The sequence below is a fragment of the Strix aluco genome, chromosome 15 (assembly GCF_031877795.1).
Source record: "Strix aluco isolate bStrAlu1 chromosome 15, bStrAlu1.hap1, whole genome shotgun sequence".
Lineage (NCBI taxonomy): Eukaryota > Metazoa > Chordata > Aves > Strigiformes > Strigidae > Strix > Strix aluco.
The window spans coordinates 11,420,575-11,446,060 of record NC_133945.1 but is presented as its reverse complement, the minus strand read 5'-3'; the positions used below and the strand labels follow the sequence as shown (position 1 = coordinate 11,446,060).

The 25,486-nt window shown below is 40.6% G+C and overlaps 1 protein-coding gene across 2 annotated transcripts in view; it reads right to left on the bottom strand.

Moving 5' to 3' along the window:
* PRKAR1B (protein kinase cAMP-dependent type I regulatory subunit beta) overlaps positions 1-25,486 on the bottom strand; it is a 101,021-nt gene that overhangs the window by 2,771 nt on the left and 72,764 nt on the right. For both annotated transcript variants that reach the window (XM_074841424.1, XM_074841425.1), the window contains exons 8-10: positions 21,567-21,627; positions 17,901-18,022; positions 91-172 (exon numbers count right to left, since the gene is read on the bottom strand). In XM_074841424.1, coding sequence (XP_074697525.1) covers positions 91-172; positions 17,901-18,022; positions 21,567-21,627 — 265 coding nt within the window. The remainder of the gene's footprint in view (positions 1-90; positions 173-17,900; positions 18,023-21,566; positions 21,628-25,486) is intronic.

Genomic DNA, 25,486 nt, shown 5'->3' with positions numbered 1-25,486 from the left:
AGTACTGTAAAAAAACACTAATTAAGACAATAACTCCTTGATACAAGTCCTTGTGCCCGTCCTTCTGAACCACACTTAAGCTTTTCTTACCAAAATAGTCTGATGGACCAAGTCTTCCAACTTCAACGTACTCCTCGTTGTCAGACCTGCGCTGCAGAACAGAAGCTGTGCCCTGGGAAGGAGAAGTGCAGAAAGTCAAGCTGGCTTTCCTTAAACCTGTTATGCTTTAAAAAGTAATTGAGTCCTGAGTATTTCCTTTTGCATGTCACACCCCTTTAGTTCTGCTATGGGAGAGTTGACAATTTCAGTCAATTCCTTTTATATGAATGAAAAGAATTAAAGGATAAAAAAATAATCCATCAGTGTGGCAAGTGATTTCTCTCTTATGTTTGGATGTGGACAGTCAGCTCACATAGAAGAGAAGAGGAACAGGTCAGAACCCAGTAACTCCTAATTTAACTAATACACATCATGCTGTGCAAATGTATGCTTTAATATAATTTAAAAATATGTTTTGGGTGGATGCAGAACCTTCCAAGAGACACAGTAAAGATTTACATCAAAAGGACTAAAAAGGCAATTTTGCCAGTCACAATCCTGGGACATGATGTTGTAAGACAGAACCTAGAGTTTATTCCTCACCCGATCATTCACCGGATCTATTGCTGAAATGGTTGGTAAAGGGAGTTTTTAATGCTTTTTGCAACAAAGGGTGACTTTTTTTAGTGGCTTTGCCCGCTTGTGGCCTGTAGTGATCTGGACACCTGCGAGTCAGTCGCTGGAGAGATGGAATGTGTCTTGTCTCCACTACCTTTAATAACTGCTGTACTTGACACATGCTAATACATGTCAAAACTCAGTTACAGTCTATTTAAACCTTCAAAGAGGTTTTACATGCAGAAATATTCTAACCTGGAGGAAATCTTAAATTATTGTGGCATAAAGCTTTTGTAGAGGAATAGAGAAGGTATCTGCTTTTCTGGAAAAAAATTATAGTAACATATGAAATTATCTTCTGAGTCCAAACCAAAAGCATAGGGAAAGGCAAAATGTTAACATATTTTGATTTTAACTGAAACTAAAAAGATTTTTTAAAGCCAAGATTTTTAAATAGACTGGAGAGCCATTTTTAACAGTGCAGTTGGAGAGAATCAATGTTTCAATGTTTTTTAAAGATTTTCAGCTTGGAAAGTAATTTTAAGGGCTGATCCTGCCTCAGCCGGGACAGGGAAGGGGAGGAGACACAGTAATGTGGACTATGCTCGGAAGATTGATGCCAGTTCTTGCAAATATCACAGCCCTCACTCTGCAGTTGACCACCCAAGCCTCGCATTGCAGTGCCCATAACCAGCTGCAGGACCACCCCAGCTTGGAGCGCAAACCTCCCCCCAGTGCAGAGTATTTAGTGCATATTCACTGGCTGCAAATATCCTGCAGCTTCCTTCCACCGAAAGAAACTTGTGTGCCTTCGGGTTTGGGGGAGGGACTTGAGGAGACACTGAGCACCCTGAAACAGCTTGACTTCAATGCAGTTAAAGGCACTCAGCACCCTGCAGAACCAGACTTCACCTTTGCACTGTGTTTAACACATCACCATTGAATTACAAATCTGAACAGTAATGTAAGTCTGCTTCAGGTCTGGCTTCTGCTTTTCTAGGACCTGGAGGCCCAGGAATAACCAAGAGCAGTAGAATATCCACTATTATATAGCAAATGATCATAATTTGCTTTCTTCTGAACAAGCACAACTAAGCTGCTGTAATACCGTTGTATTGCATCATGTCCTATTTCATAACAGGGATATTTTTAAGCTCATATACTTCACAAATTGCTGGGGCACTCTCTAGGTTAACTTATGTGCTACATAAATGAAGAGGTAAATTTTACTTCTTCTGATGCCAGGAACCAGAAACAAAAACCAAATAATGTATTATTTGATACCTGCTAAGCAGATGATGTTTTTTATACTGACTTGGATGTATATCAAATTAATCTGGCACATTAAAAGTTATAATTTCTTATTTTGCCCATTAGCAGTAACCTGTGCTTAGTATAAATCCCTAGATATCAGACTGTCAACACGTTACATTGGTTATGACAATTTACCATTCCACCCCATCAGCTACATGCCATATCAGTATTACAAAAATACTGAAGAAACACCAGGGCTGTAAATCCAGGTACATTTGAAAATAAACACAAAACTCTTCTCAGCTTCAACGCTTTCAGTCTTAATATGCCAGGCAGCTGATAGCAGAAGATACAGAACCACGTGCTTGGCACAACATGCATGAGCAATGACACCTGAACTGGGCAAGGTTGTTCAAAATTAAGCTGAAAATACAGGGGAAGGTTGGTTTTGGTCTTTTGTGGGGTTTATTTGGGGTTTTATCTACTATTAAAACATGACATGCACATAAAACCGTCCACAGAAGTGTAAGGCTATCCACAGAAGTAACTGGAAGTACTGGATGTAAGAAAGTGATTTGGTGCCTGTCAAGTTTCCAGAAAAAATTCCTTATCCTTGATATAACTAAACTGTTCCGCCAAAGTTGCTGTTTTCCAAGATCTTCCAGTAAATCCGCAAGGGCATGAAAACGCAAAGATAGTGTAATAAGTTTTGTTATTCACACTTACTGCAAGTTTTCAGACCAAACACACATTCATATGCAGCATTCTCGGAAATACCCCATACAGGGAATAATAATGCGTAGATCAACCTCCCTCTTGCCAAACTTCAGATCAGGTGCAGCTCACTACGTCGATGCTGTTCTTATTGCCTGTGCAGTGTAGATGGATTCAGCTTCAGAATCGCTTCCAGCCCCTGTCCTCCTCTGTGTCCCCATCTGAAGCCTGGCAAAAACCTAACCCCTTGACCCAAATAGCTGTCTGCAATCCATGTCTCCAGTCTCTTTCCCAAAACTATTTTTTTTTTTTAAAGAACTTTTATTACAGATGTTTTATTACATAAAACAAAAAAAAAAAAAATCCCCGAAGTAATCATATTGACCGCCCAGGTCAAATGAAGAAAGGACTCAATTCCCCACTGCCTACCTTGACCATGCTGCTGCAAAGGTAATCACAATATCAAGCATTATTGCTTTCATCTCCCCAAGTGTCAGCTTTTATTGTGGCTAATATTTTTTTGACAGGGTCCATATGATATAGGACTCCAATAAGTCAGTCTTCTGAAGCAATTTCTTCCACTGTTCCACTACAGTCGGCCTTTTTAATCCAAGAAACACCATGATATCTGTTGGAGGAGGACAGATGTGTCTGGCCTCCACAATAAACACTTGGCTTGGCAGGATAAAGCAATGCATATTCCAGATACATATTTTTCCACTCTTGTTTTAACAGTCACATAGGCTTTTCCCGTTGCCCAGTGAGAACAGGTCTATCACGGAGCAAAAGAAGTTTCCTGAAACCCTGACAGCAAGCACCCAGATGTAAGATCTGATTACGCCGCTTGGCCTCTCATTGCACCAGTCACCAGCTCCACCAGTACATCCTGGAGCATTGTCAGAGTGACCTCCACGGGAAGACTGTCCACACCATGAAACAAAGAAGATGTATTTATAATTATCCATCTGTATCACCTTCACTTTGCGTGTCTTATCTCTGGAATCAATGCTATCCTGACTGTATTAGAATCCAATTGTAGATGACCAGTGTAACCAAGGCAAAAATAATACAGAAATAAATTAAAACAGAATAAAATACTACAGAAACAATACTTTATTACCCATATACTTAATGAAGTTGTGATAGTAAATTAATTTGGTGCCTGCCCCTACCCTTGCCCCCATTGCAGGTTTCGTGGCTGTACTTCATTTCACTTTACTTGTCAAATTTTTCCGACACAGTTTTTGAGCTTTCTGTCCTTGTGCTTCAGCAAACCCTACCTCCTATAAACGATACGACTGAATAAATCTCCTGAGCCCTGTCCCGGAAGGTACGGGCATTATCTAGCAAGGATTAAAGGGGCTTATCACTCTTACTCCCAAAAGCATTTGGTCTTGGTGGGAAAGATTCCCCCTCAAATGGCACACAAAACTTGGCAAGATCAGTCTCTCTGAAATAAACTGCACGATCCTAGATTTGCAGGATTAGACTATTTAGTGCTGCTCAATTTAAAATACTGTCTTGTACACTGATAGCCATTTCAGCCTCCTACGCCACCAAGAAAAGCCTACAGAGCACAGGCTCAAAGACTGTCAAGAAGTTTGACACCATTTAATAAATCAGCACTTTGTGATGATACTGAACTGAAGGCAGACAGGCATGTCTTTCTGCTAGCAGATGCCTGGGAGTGAAATTATGATCTTTGGTGGATCCAGGAATATTCCCTTTCACTCACTGGGGAGTGCCTGTATTCCCAGGAACCAATATCATTAACCTTCTCTCCTCTCCTCCAAGTAAATACAGGCATCTTATTGCAAAAACAACAAGAGTAGCAGTTCCAAAAGCAATGTGCCATCACCAGCTCTCTGCCATCCTCACCCCACGCACCTGCTCACTCCCTCTATCACTGCTCTGTCATGGTGCTGAGAGTATTTATTTGACTCTTTCAAATGCATCAGCAGTTTGTTTTGTAAAAATTTATGGCCTAGATATGGCACCATAATTTAAGATATAAAAAATAAATTAAGGTTTATAATCCATGAGCTCCCATCCTCCCCAAAGTAATGAGATTTTGATAGATGTCTCCTTTTAAAATATCAGACCATATGGATGAGTGAGACATCCTACAGTGTAAAGACAGTGACCCATCCGGATCAATGCTGAGATTCCCAGGCCTTATCCTGCATGGACCTATAAGCACTAATTGCTTCAGGAACCCTACTTTTATATTTAAGTATGAATCCTATAGCCAGCAGTTGGCCTAAGTAGCCTGGCTACAAAAGTCAAGTGTTCATGATGCTAAAAAATGAAATCCTGTATTTTTCCCTCTATTTCAGGTCAGCGGATCGGATGGGATAATTCCCGAGCAGCACAAAGCAAAATGTGGTGGACAGTGATGTGTCCGTGTTACCTCTGGGTAGGACAGGCTGTGCAGTATGGTCCTTCACCAGGGCCAGTGGGTGGGAACAGAAATTCAGCACTGTTTTAAAAACTTTTTCATTTAAAAGTCAATCTTGTTGATGTTTTGGTTTTGCTGGTCTAACCTCCCATTATTAAGATATAGCAATCAGTAAAAAATATAGTGAGGCTCCATCTGTAATAAAGGACATATTTATCGTTACTAAAATTGAAGAGTGTTTATTCTCCCATGTGAGTATGCAATGTCAATGTCTACGTCCTTTTGATACACTAAGTATACAGAATAAATTTCTACTTTTTAAAGAAAATAATTTCTTTAAAGGAAAGTTACTATTTCCATTTCCATTTTTATTTCATACTTTTACTTACTGATTTTTTTAAAGAAAAGCACAGAAGACAGTTTTTTTCCCCATGCCCTCAAAATGTTACATTTTTATCCTAGTTTTCAGCTTATAAAGTTTTTCTAGCCTATATTGTTTTCCTCTTCACCATCTACTAGAAAAGAGCAGTGCAGTCTATAGAATCAGAGATGGAAAAGGTCAGGCTGATCCATCTGCTATTGCTATTAACTCTATCAATTGCTATTATGAACATACCTTTGCTCCTTCTCACTTTGCTAATCCGCACACTCCATAATTCACACATTCAAAGATAAGTTTCTCCTCACTCCACAGTCACACAAACCCTCATTATATGTCGCTATTAAATCTTTGCGAAGTTACTACAAAAGAGGAAAGAAGAGGCTGTGAAGTGGTATAAAATGCTCCTGTTCACACAGCGAAGCAGACGGGACTGGATGGCAGCTAGAACAGATCTGAAATGAATTAAAAGCTCTTTCACACAGCATGATTCTAGGAGTATTTTATTTAATTGCAGGCAAGATGAGGCTTGTGGAAGTAATACCTTTTCTTAGATCAACAAGCATAGCCAGAGAAGGGAGAAGAGCTTTTGGGCACACATGCCTATCTTCAAGTTGCCTATTTCTCCAGGTATACCTAAGAAAATATACCATTCACCTATCTGCTGCGCAATGTTCTTACACTATAATTGCTACAACCATAGCAGGTTGCACCATATTTAGTCATATCTGCCTGCTTACTGGTTCATGTATGTGATTAAATCAATCATAGAGCATCTCCAAATCATTACTTTAAATTAAGGAGAGTCAAAAGCTACAGCTCCTGATGCTACAAAACTCCTGGAAATAGTGATTGCCTGGTGAATCTGTGAGACCTGCTAAGATCTGTCAGCTAATGTTTCACCCTCCACTTTAAAAAATGATCATTTTAATCAATTTGGTCATCTGATGTGAAACCTCAAACAACTTTGGTCCAGGTTGGGAAACTTTACTTTTATGACTATCCTTTATGATGTGTCTGCTGTAATGACTGTTGGGTAAGGACTACAAGAACAGTCCCCAGGTTTGCACTGACTGAAAAAGTGGTGGTTGTTTGGTTTGCTTATCTCTAGCAAGTGAGTTCTTTCCTGCACCCATTAGGGTTCACTACAGATTACAGTGTGAGACAATGCACAAGCTAATGAGCTACTGAGAGCTTCTGAAAACAAACATACAACATGTTACACATTCAGCTTTTTAAATTTGGCGGTGACTCTGGAAATCTGGAGTGCCGCTGATTTCAGTGGATTTTCAGAAAGCCAGCACCTTGGGAGTATCGTTAGGATTAATAATGCAAGGTCAAATGAGCTCAAAAGGCAACACTAGAGTAACAACATGTGCACTGCAATACTCATACAATCTTCCTGAGAGAGAGTAGTGCTGCAAAAAGTGCCTTTACACTGCAACAACCACGGTGTCAATGGCTATGATTATCACTACACTGTCATTATAACATTAATGCATCATATTCTTATTGGCCATAATTCTCAACAATAGTAATGCACACTGCAGTCTAGCAAAGATGGAAAGCAAACGTCACCACGCAGCTGGCACGGATCCTAGACATCAGCTCTACAGCCATGCTTGGTACCAAGCAATCTGCAGTTCGCCGTGTGTACCAGCTGTATCTACCTGCGTAAGACTACTGTATGTATGTCTAAACTTCCACCATTTCTGCTACTTAGGCACATTTATATTAGTTTTAAGAATAACATCCAGACTCAAGAGAGAGGAACAAAGCTGTCTAGAGCAGTCACCAAAATAGCCACAAACATAAAGGTACTTTTAAAAATGACAATCAATCATAAACCAAGTGTAGCTTAAAACAGCAGAAACAGCTGAGCCACAGGGCATTTCCTAGGGATATACGAGAGGCCAGGGTTAAGGCCCAGACATGACTACACCCAGCCCATCATTAATCACCAGGAAACACCTTTGCCTTGATAGTTTAGTATTTAAAATCATAGATGTTTGACATGGGAAGACCTTTTCAATCATTTTGTTCATCCTCCTATTGCAGTATCTCAGACAACCTTCCTCTTCAGTGTTTCTTTGACACAGTCTGCATTAAACCTGTGCTGTACCTATGTATTCCCCCTGAAGTAAAAGAAATGTTATTAAGATGGAAGAAGACAAGATTCAGGCAGAGAGAGACCAGTAAACAGTGAAAAGCTGAAAGAAGCAGAATACACTGCACCAACTAAAATTCGCTTCGTGCATGGAGACCCCAGCAATACTTAAGCAAAATAAAGTGGGTTTTGCACAAAGAATAAAAAATTGGGATTTTTTTTTGTTAAGCCTTTTCTGTTGAAAGGCTTGTCAGAATTAAACCACAAAGTTTTATAGTATTTTGACTTCAAAACGTTGCCCTGGAGCCACAGCAGCAGAGCTAACATCAGGCTAGATCACGAAGGTGACCAATAGAAGCGTATCCATGTGTTGGGGGACTCAAGACTTCATCGGCAGTCATCATCATCCTCCATCATGAGACAGAGGGACACCACAGTGACCTCCGTGCTCCCCAGCCTCAGTGCCACGGTAGTCCCATGCTCCTCTTCCATACCACCAGTTGCCCACTGGGACTGGGAAGCCTGGGAGCGAGGGGATGGTGACAGAGGGATAAGGATACCAGCTCCGAGCCCTGGGAGGAGCCCCTTGCCTGGGGTGTGATCCTCCTTGGCCAGTTGTCCTGGCTTCATGCCCAGAAAGCTGGGAAGCGGTTGCACCACAGCCCAGCCTTTGGGGTCCCCCTGCGTTTTTATCTTTACTCCATTCTAGGATTTTAGTTGCCCCTTTTATTACACATTCAATCCACCTGTTGCAGGGGTGACAAAAAGCAGATCCACTCAGTAAAGGTGGGCTCAGATGCCGGGCTTTAATGAATCATCTCAGTGATACTTGGCCTTGACTAATCAGTAGCTTCTGTGGGAAAACAACTGAATTAATATTCATCCTGGTGCCAGATTTTAAAGACCGTCTGTGCCAAGCACTCTGGATTATTGGCAACAAGGCACTGTTTTCCTCCCTCAGACATGTCAGCGTACAAAGCAATAAAAGTCACAAAGGAAAAAAAATGTTGCATTTTAGAGATTCTTTCTTTCTACAAAGCTAGCCATTATCTTGACTCTCTCTGAAGCCAGGAAACATCCACTGAGTCAACATAAAAGTGACTCTATAATGGGTTATTCATCAACTGTTCATATTTGTGACTGACCTGACAGGGCTCATCTCCTGGAAGCAGACAGTGCAGAGCGCTACCACCTACAGCAGGGGCAGGGTTGAATGTACGGGAGAGAAAACAAGAAAACAGTGCTGAACCTCCCTCACCCTGCCCACAAAATCCTTTCTGGTGAAAATCGTTTTTAGCTGTTAATGTTGTTTTACGGCCCAATTACTCCTACCACCATCTGCTTCATTGTGAAAACATTCTGTAGATGCTGAAGTAACCAGACCAAGCAAAAGGCTGAGACAGACATCGTCATTAAAGTCTCATAACTAATGCTGTGACCAGGGCTGGGTGAGCAGCTGTGGCCAGCTAGGGCAACAGCTTCTGAGCAAGCAATAAAACTTGGAGCAAACTGGGGGAAGGAGAGAAGAGAGTTTATCACAGAGATCAGAAAAATCCCCCATGGAAAAGCTCTCCTTAAATCCCTTCAGTTGGTGAATGTTGTGTATTCAAAGGACCAAATTCTGAAATTCAGAAGAAAAAAACTCATGCGCTCAAAGCTGCCTTTTCCTGGAGCACACTGTGGAGAGCCCTGCATGCTCCACAAAATCCACACTATACAGCTAATGAATGAGCCCTAAGGGGTATATTCCTTCAGCAAATCTGCAGTCATCTCAGCTGTATCTTTGAAGAGGAGGGACAAAAGCTATCCCAGTAAGGGACAGCTTTAACATGATCTAGAGAAAGGGATGAACTCCAGCAGGGATTAGGAAATTCTCCATTCCTCTTCCACCAGGTTGGACACCACTATATTTCAGGTCTTGTTCATACTGCAGTATTTTTACTTAAAGACAGAGAAGCACTCCTCAGGACGGAGCTCCTGGCTCCTTTAAAACAGCAGATGCCTTTAATTTCAGTTTAGATTTAACGTGCCTCAGGCCATAAAGTTCTTGGTCATGTTGACTAAGTGCTTTGCATCAGGGCTTGTGAGCTCAGTCTTCAATGCCAAAAGAGCTTATAAGGATCCTAAGAACCTCCTGAAAACCTTGAGGGGTAAACAGCCTGTGCTGCTCTCCTTACTCACACAGAGAGGTATTTTGTTACCTGGGAAACTCCACTACTTTTGCAGATTTCCACGGCAGGAAGACACTACTGTACGAGGCTAAAGAGAGGAGTCAAAGAATCAACCATACCTTAAAGCAAGTATTAGCTAAGTAATAAGTCACAGGCTGTTTTGAACACAGAGAAAATCTAGCACTCTGATTTTTATGAAAATTCAAATGGAGCGTGTATATATTAAGAATGAAACTGCCAATTACTCACTTCGGGTTTTACTTCTGTGCACACCAAACGATCTCCCAGTTTTCCACGTATCCTATAGTGGTAAGAGGCCAGGGTGTGTCTGTATTTCCAGCATAAACTTCAATTTTATGGGTTTACAAATCAGATGTTTTAAATTACAGCTGAATGAGACTGAAGACTCCTACACAAGTTGTCATGTCAAAAGTGAACTGGGGAAACATTCATACGTATTTTTTTGCACTGGGTATAGCATGTGCAAAAGAGAGGTTATGAAAACTACTTTTAAGCCTTTGAGAATAGTATGGCTACACTGCATCCTCCGGTGGTTTTCCTTCAAGACCTAAGTTTACCAACATCCCAGTGACACAGGGTAACACAGCAAGTCCTGCCTGTACCTCATGATGCTGGCATAAGCAATGTTCTCAGTCTCAATGTCCTGGAAGACCACTAGCATATCACTCCTCAGCTGCCATTTTAGCCCTTTGGGACTGCTGATAGCATCATTCCTGGGATGGCTTTTATGTTACAGCTAAGGATCTGCAGTTCTAGGGCTACTTTCCAAGAGAATACAAATCCTTTGAACTATGTAGCCAAAGACACTGTAAATATTCCTTTAGCCAGTAAATAATCTTTAATTTTTATTATTTGCTAACCTTTGATTTGTGAAAGACTTCTATACAAAAACAAGGGAAGAAATAAACAAATTTCAGACAGCAATACAAAGTGCAAGTGACTTCCACATAACCTGCAGTAGAAAATAACACCCATCATTTCTGGATGATAAAATTTAACATAAAAGAAAAAGGACAGTCGGTTGATGTGTTAGCCTGGGATGGTGGCCACAGGGCTAACACTGCTTCTCTGCCTTAGATCTCTGTGAGCAAAGCCATGAAGGTTCAGACCTTCAAGGTACCTAATTCCCATCGATTGTTTTCAGCAAGAATGAAGAACTAAATTCTTGTGCCTGTGCTTCAGACCCCACCATGCCACATGACCCCACCATGCCACATGGAGGTTGCTTCATGCACCTCATCACACAGGTGTAGTAAGGATAAACCCCGCGGAGTTCATGAGATGTTCCTGTAAGTAGCTAAGGTGAAATGAGCTGGTGAAAAGGTTACATATATTATATACCACAGCTATTACGACTCAACATTATTTGGACATACTACATGGATGTACCAATCCAGGTGAAAATTTTTTTCCATAACAAACTACTGGCTCTGTACATTGCTTTTACATTGTTTTCCTACCCATCAGACTTCTTTTTAAAAAAGCTTCATTTTCATAATATAAAAGCTAGCTGATCTTAATGGTCTTGGAGAAGGATGATGCAAGAGGACTTAATTCTGATTGTGGACTCAAGATTGAGTCATGACTGGGTCTGACAGTATTTTTTTAACTGTACATTTTTAAACTATTATACATTATTCTCCAGTCTCTGAGTTCATAGCAACTCACAGAATTTACATACAGTTGTCCTGGTTTCTGCCACAAATGAGGAACAAAATCTGCAAAGTTCTAAAATAGACTAGAAATATTGGCTAATCTGAAGTTTCACAAAATTGTAAAGAAAATGCTCCACTGTACATCACTTCTGAGGTTTTAGATTTTGCAGAATTTACCACAGGTGACTGCACTGCAGCGGTTATTAGTGGGGCCAGAGAAAGAGTTGGAAGGAAAGGCCAAAAGCTGCAGTCACTGACAGGTCTTCCATAGCTGGTGGGAAGAAGGGGAGCAGCCAGTTTCTTCCTATGAAACACTGTCCCTTTCTGACAGAGGAGAGATAAGGATATGCTCAAGGTTGCATGTACATGGATATTGCATGTATGTGCAGCCTGATCCACTGCCCTCGGAAGTCAAAGTTAAACTGAGTGTAACAAGAGCTGGACTAAGCTGACATTTTAGTTCCTTTGACTCAGCAAAATACTTCACCTCCATCCCTGGTCAGGATGGGACCCAATCACACACCTAACTTTCAGTCTTTGACATCAGCTGGCAATTAAAAATGCCATCCTGAACAAAGATGAACTTTGACGCAGAGCCAAGGGAATCGCTATTGCTCCAGCACAACTAGGTCATATCTAGAAAATTGAATGTACCTTTCCTGTAAGAGCTCTATGGGAAACAATGTCTCTGCAGTTAAAAATAAGCAAAGTACAGAGACCTCTGTGACTGCTGGCTCTGTTTATTCAGTATATTTTGTTTATTAGGTATATTAGAAGTCGCTGTAGACTGCCTTTGACAAACATTTTCAGTATCAACAAAATCCCGGTAACACTAAGCAGTTCAGATTGTAGCCTTTGAAACTCCTTTTCTAGACAACATTCATCTTCCTAATTAATAATTAATCACACTGTGTTTTTAAGGAGATTATCAGGTGTGATAGCAGAGTGTGCCTAAGGCAGTGACTTCATTAACCATGCGGAAGAAGTTTACTTTGTAGTTCTCCTGCCTGTCGCAGGGGTAGGTGCCAAAGGGGTCTCTCTTAGGTTAGAAAGTCAAAGAGCAACAATTTAGAGCAGGAAACAATTGGGCTATTATTTTACTTTTTCCTTTTCCTTCTTAAGGAGCTTTTAAATCATAAATCTTCAGATGCTTGTTGTGCAATTTAAGACTCAAGTCGACTTTTCCTACAAAAAGGCCCAGTTCTGTGAAGAACAGAGTTAGACCAAGGACCTTCCTCTGTCAGCGCACGTTACCATGGCAGGAAGAGTTTACAAACACTGTTCCACCTAACAAGGCTTTGAACTGCATTTGTGCAGAGACGCTCCATAGCGTGCCAAGAGTGTCAGCAGGGCTGGAAACACTGATTTCACCTACAGGACAATATCTCAAGTACACTCTCAGCAAGAACTCGCAGCGGATCCTGCCCAGACCAGAGCCAGTTTGTGGCCCTGACTTGAAGTGTCAACAGCAGCATGAAAGCTAGCAGCCCCCCAAGGATTACAAGACTGTTTTCAGTGTGATCAGCCAAGAATAGTGCTGGGCAAATAATCATTACCTATTAATTTGATTCATTTCTGTCAGTGAGGCAGCTCTATGCATTAATTCTGGACGGATTTGTGTACTATCATTGAAATTTTTTCTCTTATTTGTCAAACTTGCTATTTCCATTGCCTGGTTTCAGTAGTGACAGGTAATTCACGTCTTTTCTCATTAAGCTCCTCCTCACCTTTATGAAGTGTCATTAGGATTATTCCCACTGATGAGGAAACAGGGAGGGTAATGTTCTGCCCACAGACTGGACTGATAATAGAGGTAAGACTGAAAATCAGATGCCCTGACTCTGCCTCCTCTCTAACCAGCAGGATAATAACAAAGAACACAAATCCCCAGCTTTTTTGAAGTGCTTTTCACAAAGGAGTGGCATGAGGAGGGTGCAACTATCCCCTGTAACTTAGCACTAATCTGCAATTAAATATACTAGTTTTTAAAGTTAAAAACAAAAATCTATGTAGAACTACTTGATACAATGGGTCCATTTCTCCTTGACTTTCCTCCTGGATATTATCTTCTATTTTTAGGTCTTTTATTTTTAGGCTGCTGCATGCTATTGTGGGGCAGCTCGACCAACTATTAATTGGAAATGTTTTACTTCTCATGCAGTTTTATTTCTTTGCTTTCTACACCACTTAAACCAAACTGTCCTCTGAGGAGATGACAGGCTACGGAGAGCACATTTAAAGGACACTTACAGGCTGTGCTCTTCGGGCACAGTGTGGCACTATTATAAACCTTTTGCTGGTCCCCTACACCTGCGTACGTCTGTGTCTGTCCGTGCATTTTTCTTAAGTCATGTCAAACTTTACGGAGCATTAGGGCCATATGGCAGCAGTTCAGCAAGCTCTCAGTAAGCAGCTGAGATTACAAGACTCCCAGTCAGTGGAGTCCTGTGATAATATCCGTGTGCCGTATATAGTGCTTGGTCATGACAAGTAGATCCAAATGATCTGACATGGGGAGGGATGGGAGCTGGAAAACCCAGCAGCGCACTTCACGGCTGCAGGTCCCCACATTTTTGGCAGCTGCATTACAGACTTCGAGGTACTGTGCCACCCAGCCAAGTTTGAAGCTGAACTTAAGAGAGTGGTACATGATCATAACCGCTATTTTTAATACTATTGTCACTACCTTTCTCAGTAACCTAGACAACAGCAAAAACCTCATTTCTTTCCAGTTTCAGAGCACTACTACACTAGTTTGAACTACTAAAGTCAGTGGCAAAGCATGAGTCGGGAATAAAATCAGCTCCTGTTCAACTGGCATTTCATTTAAAGGGGCTTAACATTTGCTGGGATATTTAACTCCACAAAGCTCCCATGCCTTTGCAAGCTACCACTTTAAAATGCTAGCTAAAAATATTTGCGTTATCTGAAGTCAGATGAATAAATCGTCCCTACTGCTGGGTACACAGTGTGGCAGTGTACAATACAACTGCAAATTTATTTGTTAGAAACTGTACATCTGTTATGATTTACGCTTGCCAAAATATAATTCTTTATGGCAACAATTGTTTCATGGTGCTTAAAGTTTTTCACCTCTGTGCCAGGAATCTCATATGGGATAATTCCATGACCTTGGAATCCAGCAGATACATTCCACATCTGTCTGGTCTGGGAAAGCCCAAGTTTGTTGTGTGAAAACTGTAGTGGGAAAATAAGGCCTGAATATATCTGAAAATACAGAAACTGCAGGGCTGCTTCTTTTCTTTTTTTAATTACCAGTTTCAAGTGCAGTAAATCAATCTCACAGAAGCGGTTACTTTGCTTTTGTAAGCAGACATTCCCTTCTGATCCTATCTCCAAATTAAGGAATATGGTATAAACATTAAAATAATTCTATCTCTGGAAAAAAATCACAGCCTTTAAATATTAAAACTAGATCTTGTTGAAGGCTGCTTGAGATTTAAATGGAAAAGCACCCAACCTACTTCAAGTAAACATCTTACTGGTGCCTGTGAAGATTTAGGGTGGCAGAAAAACTGTAGCTGTCCTGGAATCTCAGGGTAATACTTTTCTCATTAGACTTTTTAACAAAAAATGAACCATAAACAGCTTTGTGAGCAGTGAACTTAAAAAGCCCCGGTTTCCTGTGACTCTTCCCTGTGCACATTTTCTGTTATTCTAATAATTTGGCTGAGCTCCTACTGCAGCCTTGCTCTCCATAGGGCACTAAAGAATTTTCATGCATACAGCCTGCACATCAAATAACCTGCACCCTACTACGATCTGTGCAACACTAGAGATAAGATGGTGGAGAGAAAGACATGAAAAAAAAGGCTACACTAAGGAAAATGGAGAAAAGGTGAATGTGCTTGCTTGACAGAAGGGGGAGACTAAATATTCTTGTCCATACTAATCAGGATGATTTTCCTGGTTTAAAGCAGGAATTGCTGTTCTGATCATCACCGAGGCTGGAAGTCTCCCTTTCAAAAGGGTTTAATGGTTGCTCTTCCATCTGCAAATCCTGAAAGTGCCAATTCACTTATAGGCTATGTCCTTCTGCAGGACCAAACTACTTAAAAGATGATATCCCAAAGATATCACAGAGGAAGGCAGCATTGCAGGCTAACCAGAAATGAATGACTAATTTATGAAGTTCATACAAGACCGTGCTAACAATTTAAAATCCATGTGTGAGCCCTGGATGTCTCAGAGAAGTTTTTATGATAGGAGTCACAAGATCCCACTTGGAACCAGTATCTGTGATGCTGGTACACCAAAGCTTTGTAAATTGGTAACTGATTTGTCTAAGGCATGCCTTGAATGATCGTGGTTTATAATACATGAGTACCATTCCCAAAAATCTGTGTGGCAAGGTACAAGTTAGCTTTGTACTACCGGACATACTGTGCTCTAAAGGAGACTGCATTCTGGTGATCTATGAAATGGTTTCTGCATATACAGCAGCCAAACAAATTGGCTGCAATTCTACTGTTTTGGATTATAAGGCCATAAACATCAAAAAAACATATGAAAGAAGCTAATGACTTTTCAACATATTGTGACAACAAACCAGCCAAAACTACTTTCAACCAGTTTGTAGAATAATGTGTTCCTGGCGGCTCGCACCAACTCTCCTGCAGAAAAGTTTAACATCAAAGATGTAAACTCCTGTGAAATCAGGTTTAAAATACAAAGCTTAAACTATGTGTTAGCAGACTGAAATACTGCTGCAGCAGCACCAGAAATGGTTGATATTGGATTTTCATTCTTTAATGTAGAAAAACATAGGTGATTTCCAAAGTGAGAAACCGTATTAGATTTATAGTGGAAGGGTGAGGTGAGCAGATACTTTATGATTGTGCAGTATTCAGTGTTGATACTCTTCTACCCATTCAAGTCTTAACAGCTGTTCCATCAAGAGGGGGAAAATAAAGGCACTTGGTAATTCTTAAGCAAGCTGCCAATTTTCCACATGGGATTCGATGGCTAAGAAAATTAGGTTTTCCTAGTCTCACACTGCTGCAAGGAATAACAGCACACTTATTAACACTAGTAGAAATGAAAATTCCGTATTTCTGAAAAAAGGTTATATTTCCTAAATTTTTCTTATAAACTAAATATCTTGTTAACAAAAGAAAATTCCGTATCTAATATCTAGTCTCTTATTCTGACACTATTTCTTGAAGGGGCACTGCTCATCACATATTTAAAGATCCTTAAGTGTCCAACTGTATAATATACAGGTGCAGTTATTTGCACTGACAATTTTGTAAGCATCAGAAGAGAAACTATGTTCATAAATCAAATACGTTATTTCCAACACTCAAGAAGGATAGAATTTTAAGTGTCAGATATTGATTATGAACCAAATTCTGGCTGCCTTGGATAGATGCACCTGTCCAAAAAAACACATATAAGGAGCAAGCAAAGAAAAATCTGTTGGCCTCTAAACCATCTGGAATGAGCGCTGTACAAGCCCTTTATCACCTCAGCTGGGCAGGGTCTCTTTCCTCCTAAATCACATCACAACACAGAAGCCTGATGGAGCCAGAGATGTGTTCTGTGTACATCCATCTGACCCCAAGGCAACACAATGATACCAGCTTCCTTACATCCATCTGACCCACCTTCTCCCACAGTGAGGGATTCAGATGACCTCCTAGCTCCTGTGCCACCACTGCCTTGTTGCTGGTCATGTAACACCCAGCCTGGCATGTGCACTTGAACTGTCACCACACAGCCATATGTCGGCCATCCCCAGTTTATATATTTGTGTATGAACACTTACAGCTGGTACTGAAAAGCTCCTACTTCAATACATATACAATCACATCCTAATGCTGCCTTGTTATTCTTAGTCTGAGTCTCTCTAATACCTTTTTTATAACTTATTATATCACAGCGCCTAGGTATTTGTATGAGATACCAATGATCCAAATATTTATGTCAGAAAGGGAGGAAGAACCCCATCAGCATCTGTTTGCAGAAGTGAGATGGTGGAACTGAAGTGTCAGATAATCTCCCAGAAAGATGTATGCATTTTCAGCTGCCTGACAGATCTGTCTGCCTGTGTGAGAGTAAACAAAAAAATGTCTCAGCCATTCGGGCTGAGTTTAAGGCAAAAGGAAGAACAAATTATCCATTTTCAGATCAGGTCTCCTGCTCCAGTTTACAGATGTTCGTTTGCCATTTCCCCTATAAGTCCCATTAGGAACAACGATCAACCAGCCTGGTTGAAGTACAGGCAATTTGGAACAAGAAAAATCTCATGTAGAAAACAAACCTTCAAACAGTAAGAACACAGACACACCTCAAAATTCCTCTGTGTCTTCAATTTACTGGAAATGGGGGATTGTTCCACTTAAGACATTTCCATGGAAGTAGTGTATGAGTTAATTAGAATTTTGAGTAATTCTCCTGGTTTGACTGGAGTTAGTTCAGATTTGTTCTGAAGTAAGAGATTATACTGAACCCAAATGTCTTTTATTACAAAGTCTTGATCTTTACCAGGAAGTGACAGAGTTTATCAGGATGCCAGCCTTACCTCTGTAATAATGAAGAAGTCATCACCGGGCTCTCCCTGCACAACAATTTTTTCTCCATCTTCAAACTGGACAGGTTCCAGTGCATCAGCCACTGTCAGCCGCTCCCATTTATCCAGGGACTCTATAATATTGAAGATCATAAAGCTTTATTATAAAAAGACTCTAACTTTGGCTGAAGATTTGTATCTAAACTGACAGTTCTGCAATGCCTGGTTCTGTTATAAAAGAAACATTTCTTTCATCCAGGCACTTTGCACGAACCTCCAGTTGGGAAACATGAATGTATTTATTCATTGTGTCTTAGACTTTAGTAATCACCCAGATAATAATCTTAAAAGTTGGACAGGAAAAGTTGGCTCCGGTTCCCTACGCCTGCGATCTGATCTGCGCTGCCCTGATGCTGCAGTGGATTGGAGCAGCCTAGGAGCTGTTTGGAGACACCAGTGATATGGGAGCGCCGAGATTCTCTTACCACATCCCACACCAGATGTCAGAACAAGTCCTGCTGTCTTTTCATCAGAGTTGCTCTCAGCTGGTTACTGATGGCCTGCCAGATAAGCGATGCAAAAGTGTCCATCTCAGAGATGACTCTGCCCCCACGGGTGAGACCACGCACTACTGAAGCCAACAGCAAGACCCTGGTAGCCTGGGTGGCAGCAAGACCAGAGGCTCAGTATGGATGTCTGAAGTGGCACCTCTGTTTCATTTGCCAGCAGGATGGTTTACAAAGTGTTTTTCTTTCCATTCGCCCACTTAAGACAGAAAAGTTATAAAACTTCAAAGTAAACTTCAATAAGAAAAAATGACCGGTCTATTTTATGAGTGATGGAGCTAATACAGCCTGCTCCCTGGGGCTTGGTGTCCTTATCACCCACCTGCAGCCGCCACAAAGCCCTGGTGATACCCACGTGGCAAAGGACAGCCTGCACCTGGGCTTCTCACTGTCCCACTGCCTTCCTCCTCCTGCCTTTGCTAAGGGATGGATTTCACCTATACTGCCCTCGGGGAGAGGAGGGGTACCAACCTGTGTCTCTCCCCTCTACCTATTTGCATGAGAATTCACAACAATGAATTGTACTTGAACTTCTGTACTTTGTTATCAGATTTGACTGAAAGAAGTGACAGGTTTAAAAGTTATTAAAAGAAACAGATAATACAATGATATAACTTTCACTGCCTCAAAAATCTGGGCTAAAATTCACGTACTAGAGCTCTGCTGATTCTTACTTACTACGAATTATTGAACTAATATAAGTCAAGACATGGCTTCTGATACCAGGATTAGCTCTGGGCTGTTCTCTCAGACTTTCCCTATTTTGTTCAAAATATTGCTTAGAAGTATTGTGTGAGGGTGAAAGAGTTCTTTAAAACTTAAAAAGCCTTTTGGTTGAGCTCAAAAGTGCACACTGAGTCTGGTAACAAAACCAGATCAAAGTGATCAATCCAGCAAAGGTAAGTTTTGAGTGGCCTGACACACAAACATCTTCATGTTTTTATGCCACTTTCTGTTGCTGTTTGGGAAATGACTATTTCTAATATTTTCCCCACCTATAATCACTAATGCACTTTCCTGGTGTATTTGTGACCTTTGCTGCAGAAGCATTAATATCAAAGACCAATTCCATATTGTCAATGTAACATTCAAAAAGTGCTCTGTTTGACTAAAAATAAGCATAAAACTCTTTCATACCGAGTAGAGTAGGCTTTTTCATTTTTTTAAAAAAGAGAACTCGGTAATTAACAATGAAAAGAAAGAGTCTCTTGAAACTTCTTCTTCAGTTGGCTTTATGAAAAATTCAAAGCTAATTCTAGCTCCAGTCACGAAGCGTCTCTCTTTTGTCTAAGAGAATTGTACCACTACAAATACATTGGTTAATGATTCTTGCCAACAGAACATTATATACAATATTGTACACAATAAAACTCCTGAAGTTTTAGTTGCAGAGTTAAAGTCAAGCTTCAAATAAAGTAGACCATAAGCAATTTTTTGCAATTTCTAAATTGTATGTATCAATTCATGGCTTTATATTTAATTAAAATCCAGAAGAAAGATTTAAAATAATTAGTTTTCTCATATCTTGTTTGATACATTATAAGCAGCTACCGATAATCTAAAAAATCTTTACTTTTTTTAAAAAATATGACTCTTACAATTATATGGCTAGTTACAGACACTAGACAGGCTTTGCAAAAATATATGTAAGAAGCAGGTAGAGGTTTTTCCACCAAGAAATCACCGAGTTCTGACCACATTAAGGCATGAAGAGAAGTTGACTTCTCAGTGCTGTGTTGAGATTTCTGAAATACCTTTCTGTTTCCCAGGTGTCATCTACTTTTTAGACATGTGAAATAGATCCTTACACACTTCACCTAAATTCTCCATGTTCCTAAAATGATGCGTTATTTTGTCCAGCTTTTCCATACTTAAAAAAGGTTCAAATCTTGAAGTAATTCCTCTTTTTTTACTGGGATTCAAAAGCCATACTACAAACTAGGATATAATTACATTGCAAACCGCATGTTTAAGGAAGCAGATCTTTGAATAACCTTTCTACTCTGAAATTGTTTTGAGATGTCTCATTGTTGTAATTGCTCCTCATTAGTGCAGGTGCAGAGATCCTTTTTTCTTTAAATAGTCATTGTAATTTGGTATAATTTGTGCTCTTAATTTAGGAAGATTTAAGTTAAGCATAAAAGAAGACATTTAAATGATGAAAACTTCATTAATAAGTGAGCAACATACTTGGCCTTACTCTGAGCATGCAAATGTAATTGAAAATCTCATGGATAGCACCTCTCAGAAGTTCAAGTATATTTTCACTAAGATACTCTCATATTTCAGGTACCTAAGCAAGAACGGTGGATGAATACCATACCAAGAAATGGAAATTGTTTAAGTAGAAATATAAATACTTTAATTATATAGCAAATTAATCCTGAACTGTTTTTTTCAAAATAGCCCCAGCAGAAACATGATGTTTCTCCTACAGAATCAACATTTCATTGTACTGTGTAACACTGTCCTCCTTATTAGAAGCTTTTGTTCTCCTAATGGTGATTGATTGGTCAGGCATTATGGGTTTGTTGTTTTTCCTACTGAAGGCCATCAAGAACATGTCCAAATTTCGTGGCTATCACATTAATCAAAGGGAAACAAAATCCAAGGACAAGAAGCTAAACAGATGTTTTAAGAATGTGAGACAGGGGCTGTAAAATACACAGAAGAAAAGAAATCAGTCCATTTTGATTTGTAAGGTTAGTTTGTTTAGTGCACATAAATACAGTATTCTTGCAGGAAAAAGCTTCTCACCTGTCACCTGGAAGGATGTAACTAGACTTTATGAAAAATTCATATCTCTACACTGCTTTCTCCTCTATCCATATGATCTTTATCACAACAGCAGCTACTGAAAGGTTACCAGTGCATGCCTGCTCCCACATTTAAGGAAAGATTTGTCCTTCACACACATGTTCAGTGCGTATTAAAAAATGAGAAAAACAAGTCCTAAAAAGGGCCCTATACACTTTCATTCCTTCGGAAATGATGAAACCATGAGACCTTCTGTTTGACCACCATTGCTTTCATCGTGCCATCAAAGACCAAAATTCATCCTGCCAACACGTATAAGAGAGGAACTAACAGGCAAGCCCAAAGGGCAACTGACCCAAAATGGAGACCTTGCTCAGGAATTCTTCATACATCTTCCGCTTTCGCAGTGTGCTGCCCTGTTATTAAAGGAGAGAGAAAAAGGAGGTAGAACATTACACAAAGTATTTTTGTGATTTCTTCCTACAGCTGCTCTTTTTTTTTCCCCTCCCCTTCCAAATCTTAAGCATAGCCAGTATAAACAGCCCAAGGCAAATGTTTCCCCATAAAATGTCTGGACAAGTTGTATTGCTGATAAGCAAAGACAGAAGGAATCGAATTCAATCCTGGTGTAATTTCACTGACTTCGCTGGTGTTACTGGACACCATGGATGACTTGTATCCATTATTTACAGGCACTCATTTTAAAGCCAGAGCTTCATCAATTAACTGTTTAGCTAATTCAATATATATCTTGTTACCAATGAGGCCCTGCTAGAAGGGAATTTACAATTACGAAGTAGGATAAAACTTAAAATGTCCCCCTCATGGGTCCCATCCTTTTAGGTTAAAACCTCTTTAATGACAAGAGTGTTTATCTGTAAGCCTGGTTTATATTCTATATAGTGTTGTATGTACTGTTACTGCTAAGCAACCTATTCATATTATTATTTTAACAAGATTTAAACGTTTTGGAGGAGATAATCCATCAATGTATGTGCAGCCACCAGCACAGTCATTCTCACTCTACTAAGCTTTTATTGTGTGATAAATTACTGAGAAATCTTCTGCTTACATAGTGTCTGATCACCATAAACAGAAACCGTAAGTAGTCATTCCAGCACGCATTTTTGAAGGAGATTCAGGTATGAATAAATACAATGCAGTTTTACCAATACAAAAAATAATTAATTCATCCTTAACTCCTTCTGCAGTGACACAAATGACTTGAAAAGACTTCCCAGGTGCCAAAGAGGAACTCCAGGGTCTTCCTTGGTACCATGTAGTTCATTCCACACTGCTATACAACAGCCCACATCGTTTCTGCCTGGGTAGATTCCCTGCGGATGTTGAAGGCTGCCTGGTGCCTGCTAGTTAAATCTACTAGGCAGGAGTACAGCACAAAGAAGATACATTCCTCTTCTGAAGAAAGGGAAATAAAGATGGCATTTATTCATAGGCTGGGCAGAGAAGACAGAAGCAAATGTCAGTGTTTGCCATAGAAAAAGCCACTACTTCTCCATTCCTCCTTCTCCAAGTGAGCACTGGTAAGTGCTGGAAGCAGAGGCAGAAAATGGGGATAGAGAAAGGAAAAGGAAAAGAAACATTTTGCCCTCCACTGTGAAAGCATTCAGAAGTGCTTTAGGTATGAAAATGAGAAAGGCTGCTGTACTCAAGCCCAATAATATAACTAAGAATTAATCATCCCTTTTCCTACATGCACTGCGCAGGTCAGGCTTGATCCAGCAACCACCAAAGCATCGTGAATCCTTCCACCAACACCAACAGGCTTTGGCTCCAGCTTCTGACCGCAGCACCAGCAGAAGCTGCTGAGTGGTCTCCTCTGGTGACAGCTCCCATTTGCTCCCCTCTCCTGGAGCCACCCCTGCTCCAAAACAGTGGCAGCACCATCAGGAGATGCCACTCTTCCCAGGTATCTCTGGATCAGCAGCAGCACCAGCTACCAAGGTCTCCCCCTCCACACCCCGTTCATAATTTCCGAGTCTGGTGATGACAGTTCGCCTCTCAGCGATAGCATCGGTAACCCTTGTCTGACCTCTCTGTCTGACAAACCTGGTTCTCAACCTCGGGGGCCCCCGAGAGCATTTGAAGTGCCAGAAAGAAAAAAAAAAAAGAACTTCAAACAGAGGAGGCTCTGCAAACCACGCCAGACCCTGACAGCTCCCTGCGAGACAAAGAATGGAAAACTGGACACTGCACAGTTGTTGCTTTCCTCCCTGCAATCGAGTGGAAACGAGACCAGCAAAATTGACAGCTGTGGAAAACCAGATTGGTGGTTTAGTTTGATGGGCTGGGGCACCCAGGGACAGATGTGGAAAATGCTTTTTAAATGACTTGCGGACACAGATGAATTTTAAGAAGCAGTAATCAGTAGCCATAAGTGACACCTGACCACAGCTTCGAGTATTTAGAGATGCAGACAAGACTCAGGAAGGTAAGAATTGCAAGCATCTCACCCGGCCCGGAGAACAAGAGCCCATCACTTCCTACAGGAAAACGGGTGTGTTATGTCTTGGCTAAACTAAGCCAGCACAGCAGTACAGAACCCACCGTGAAGACAAGTGCAAAAGCAAAACTGAAGTGGAAAGAATTAATTAAATGTGTTGTTATAATTTTTTGTATTGTGATGGTATGCAGAACCTCAGTGGGACTCCACTTAACGCATAGCTACACTGTCTTAAATATCCCATGTCTCAGAATGATACCACAAAGGTAAAGGAGAACAAGGGTCTAGGGAAGAGCTAGTAGTTGAGGCTTAGGACTCCTATTTCCCAGCATGTGCACTGAAACCCAAGATGACCCAACTGATGGCTTATGACTCAACCTGCAGGGTGGCTCCATCCAACCCTCCATCTCTCCTGGAGGAGACAAACAACAACCTCCAGGGTGGCATGAGCCACCCGACAGCAGAGCTTCACCTAAGGGTGCCCAGGCAGGCACAGAAGCTTTCTCTTAATTTTCAGAGCACATGAGGCTGGATCCCAGTCAGCACAACCAAATTCCAATTTCTCTTCCAGAAAGGAAAAGCTTAGCTCACCATCATACATATTGTTTTCACTTGAGTGTGTTTTCCCACTCAAGCTTTCACAAGCAGTGTGAGAAGAGATTTTGAGAACACTGATATAAGCTGAAAACAACCCAGCAGTAGAAATCTTACAAACAACCAAAGCATGTGCTTATTTCCACTGGTATTAATCATCTTCTTCTCCCCATGAAATAGAGAGAGAACATGCCTACTTCCCATCTTCCTTGATTAGCCTAAATATTCCCCTCTCATCCCCTCCCAGAGGTATAATGTCACCTCTGACTCCTGATGTCCTTTTTATACTTGTTTTATTTGGTCTAGTTGCTTTACTCAAATTGTTGAGGCCACGGGTATGAACACCATCATAAACTCTTCTCCTACCTTCAAGTAATTTCCACAGAAGCGTCAACCTGTGTGCTCCCTAGGACATGTGCTAATTCTGTTCTTATACAACATTTTCATGGATCTTCTAGAAGCAACCACAAATCAGACAGTAACGATATCTGCAGACTAGAAGATACTATGAAAGCTTGCCAGAACAGGAAAATAACAAGAAAGGACCTGGAGACATTAGAAATGGAAGTAGAAAATAATAGAATGAGCTTCTGTTCGGAAAATACAGCTAAGAAATGCAAGGAAAAAAAATCCAAAGTACATATGTTTGACGAACGGAAGAAGACTGGAAAGTTGTAAAGCTGAAAGAGATTTATAGACAGTAGGTGAGACCTGGTTTGCAATATCAGACTGCAACAAGAATACAGCCAAGCTATTTTGGTCAGTATACTCAAAGACATCATCCAGGAATGAAGTTTAGAGGCTCCATCTCCATGGCTCAGATGTGACGGTGCCTGGCGTGCTACACTCTGTCTCAGTACCTCTTCTCCAGAAAAGTGCTCCCAAACCAAACCAAGCCTGGAGAAATGCTAAAACACTTGGGGAGAAGCCGATAAAGAAGCAGCAAAACAAATTCAGCCTGTATATGTTAGCTCAACGCCGGGATCATAGGTACTTCATGCTCATAGCTAGCATGCATTGTTGCAAGGGTTTTAAGTAGACAGTGATAATCATCTACAGATATATGACAGAAAGAGAGGGCAATTTAGTACAGCATAACTTGACATAACTCAAAGTAATAGGAGAAAATTAAGAAAATCTAATTTAAGATCAATATCAAAAAAGTTTTCCCAATGTAGGAATTATTCTCTCGCAGAAAAGTTTCCCAAGGGAAGCAG